The sequence below is a fragment of the Echinops telfairi genome, unplaced genomic scaffold (genome assembly GCF_000313985.2).
Source record: "Echinops telfairi isolate 266 unplaced genomic scaffold, ASM31398v2 ScPeMD7_7459;HRSCAF=8497, whole genome shotgun sequence".
In the NCBI taxonomy this organism is placed as follows: Eukaryota; Metazoa; Chordata; class Mammalia; order Afrosoricida; family Tenrecidae; genus Echinops; species Echinops telfairi.
In genome coordinates, this window is record NW_022111359.1 from 666,350 (window position 1) to 668,791 (window position 2,442).

The following is a 2,442-nucleotide window of genomic DNA, read 5'->3' on the forward strand; positions in this document are numbered from 1 at the left end:
GTAGTAATTCACCATGGTGTTGGCCGCCTCCTCCGTGTTCATCTCGATGAAGGCCTGGTTCTTCCCCTTCAGCATCAGCAGGTTGGTCACCTTCCCGAAGGGCAGCCCCAGGGAGATGACCTCCCCCTCGGTGACATCGCCTGGCAGCTTGCGGACATGCACCACGCGAGAAGGGGCACCCGAGCTCCGGCTGTCACCTTTGAACTTCTTGGTGTCGTTCCCGTTGGCTGCAGGGAGGTGGGTTTGTGGGACTTCCTGCTGTGCCGCACCCTGACCCCCAGGTGAGGACAGGCCAGAACCACCCCAAAGAGGAAATGAGCAAGCAGCCTACCTTTGCACCCCCAGCCTCACCTGCAGACATGGAGTCACACCCCAAAAGGAAAACAAGCAAAGCAGGCCTACCCTGTGGCCGTGCATGCGCCCCCCCACCCACCCACCCAGAGCCTCACCTGCAGACGCGGAGTTGCTGCTCATGATAAAGGGCCCGTTGGTGACGCAGGCAGAGAAGAGCTCTTCAGATCCCCGCTGGAAGAGACAGGGCCTCAGGGAGCCAGCCCCCACCCGGGGTCCAGACCCCCACCGGGCCCACAAGAACACAACCACAGCCGGGCTCAAGCTGGCAACCAGGCCTGGTCAGCCCCGGCAGACAAAGTCCCCTTATCGCCCCACATAGGCAGGCGCCCTATTTCCCAGCCAGCCCTGGTAACCCAATCCACCTGTCCTGCCCAGTCGGACAGGGTGTGTATGCCGAGGGGCACCCTATCTTCCGGCAGACCCCAGTGGGTGCTGAGGGTGCAGCAGTCTGCACAGCGTGACAGGCCCCCCCACCAGGGACAACAGCTGGGGCTTTGTGAAAAGGACACAGGCAGGGCACCCCCACCTGATTCCAGCAGCCCAGGCCCTTGAAGCCCAGGTGCAACAGTGGCACCCAGCCCCCAGCCCTCCCCACCCTGTGGCTCCGCAGGCGCTAGGCAGGGCGGGAGTTTCCCCGAAGCATTCTTGGCCCCTGGCCTGAAGCCCTAACTGTGGTTCCCATGACCACAACCAAGGCCCACGCCCACCAAGGAGCTCCAGAGCTGCTCAGCAGGGGGCGCTCACCACCCTGGGCCAGGACCCTGTCACAGCGCTCTGGTGGGAGAGGGCACCCACTAGCGACCGACCCAACTAGATACAGCCCTCTAGACACACATCCAAGAGCCCTTCAGACTCAAACCCCACCCCTTACCAACAGATCTATCTACTGGAAGACAGAGCAGCAGCCACCTGGGAAACCCCCAAACCAGATGCTGGCCAAGCGCCACCACAAACTCCCCCCATCCAAAACCAGCAGACAAACAAGCCTCGAACTCCCTGTCACAGAGCCCGTGCAGGCTCATTCATACAATACAGCAAGCTGCCCATGGTTTCACATTTCCACCACAAGAGTAGAAAAAGCCATCATTTCCTGGGGACCAGGCTAGTGGTTTCGAACTGCTGGCCATGCTAGTTAGCAGCCCAAAGTAGAACTACCCACAGCAAACCAACCATCTGGTGACTGGTAGCTATGTCCCCCAAAGCAGTACCATCAAGGAGGCCTCCCCTTAGTTTTGGAGACCCCATACTGCCCCCCACAAGAGGAAGTTAGCAGGCCTACCTTTGTACCAACTGCTATGTCTGGAACGATGCTAGGGAGAGAGGAAAGGGGTGTTAGCCTGACAGGGCTCCTGCTGGGACGGGACTCCTCCCTGGGTGCCCCAGATCGGGAACCAGAGCCCGAGAACGTCCTGTGCCGCCAAGTCTCCTGCCCTGTGGAGTTGAGGTCACACAGCAGTTCAACCTCCGCAGAACTGGGAGCTGGCTGCCCTAGGTGTGCTGGGGACTGGCAGCACCCCAATTCCCAGGGCCTTCCACAAGACCTGTGAAGGCTCCCCACCCAGCACCTGGGCCCCTTCTATGTAACCCCAACACGGCCCCTTCCAGCAGCCCTCTCGGACCAACGCTACCAGGTGGCGGGACGCAACGCCCCCAACCTGCAGCCTGAAGCCCAGCGACTCCAAAGCCCTGCGGGAGGGACCACTCCAGGGTAGACGATCAGTCTGGGGACCTCGGCCATCTTAACACGCAGGCTGAACCACAACTCCGGCTCAGGTGCAGGACCCCTGGGGTAGGGGCGCGCTGATTTAAGGGACCCCTCCCCCGGGGCACGCCTAGCGGACCAGGCCGGAACACACAGCATGCAGCGCCCCGTGGGCTGCCCCACACCATTCCAAAGTGTTCTCACCCCCGCCCCCCACCCTCCTTCCCCGGTGGGCCCTGGGTGCGGGCCGGAGCTCTGGGACCCAGCCACTTCCGCCGCCTGCACCCTGACCTTGGGCGGCGCGGCCCCCTTGGGACGTGGAACAAAGGGGACAGGGAAGCGAAAAAACTCGAGGACGCGCCAGGGGGCTGCCCGCACCGCGCCCA

At 62.5% G+C, this 2,442-nt stretch overlaps 1 protein-coding gene across 1 annotated transcript in view; it reads right to left on the reverse strand.

Annotated features, from left to right (window-relative positions):
- PTBP1 (polypyrimidine tract binding protein 1) overlaps window positions 1-2,442 on the reverse strand; it is a gene marked incomplete at its 3' end in the record, with an annotated part of 6,229 nt that overhangs the window by 2,993 nt on the left and 794 nt on the right. The window contains exons 2-4 of the mRNA XM_013008404.2: window positions 1,634-1,664; window positions 450-525; window positions 1-227 (exon numbers count right to left, since the gene is read on the reverse strand). Of these exons, the coding sequence (XP_012863858.1) occupies window positions 1-227; window positions 450-525; window positions 1,634-1,664 (334 nt within the window). The remainder of the gene's footprint in view (window positions 228-449; window positions 526-1,633; window positions 1,665-2,442) is intronic.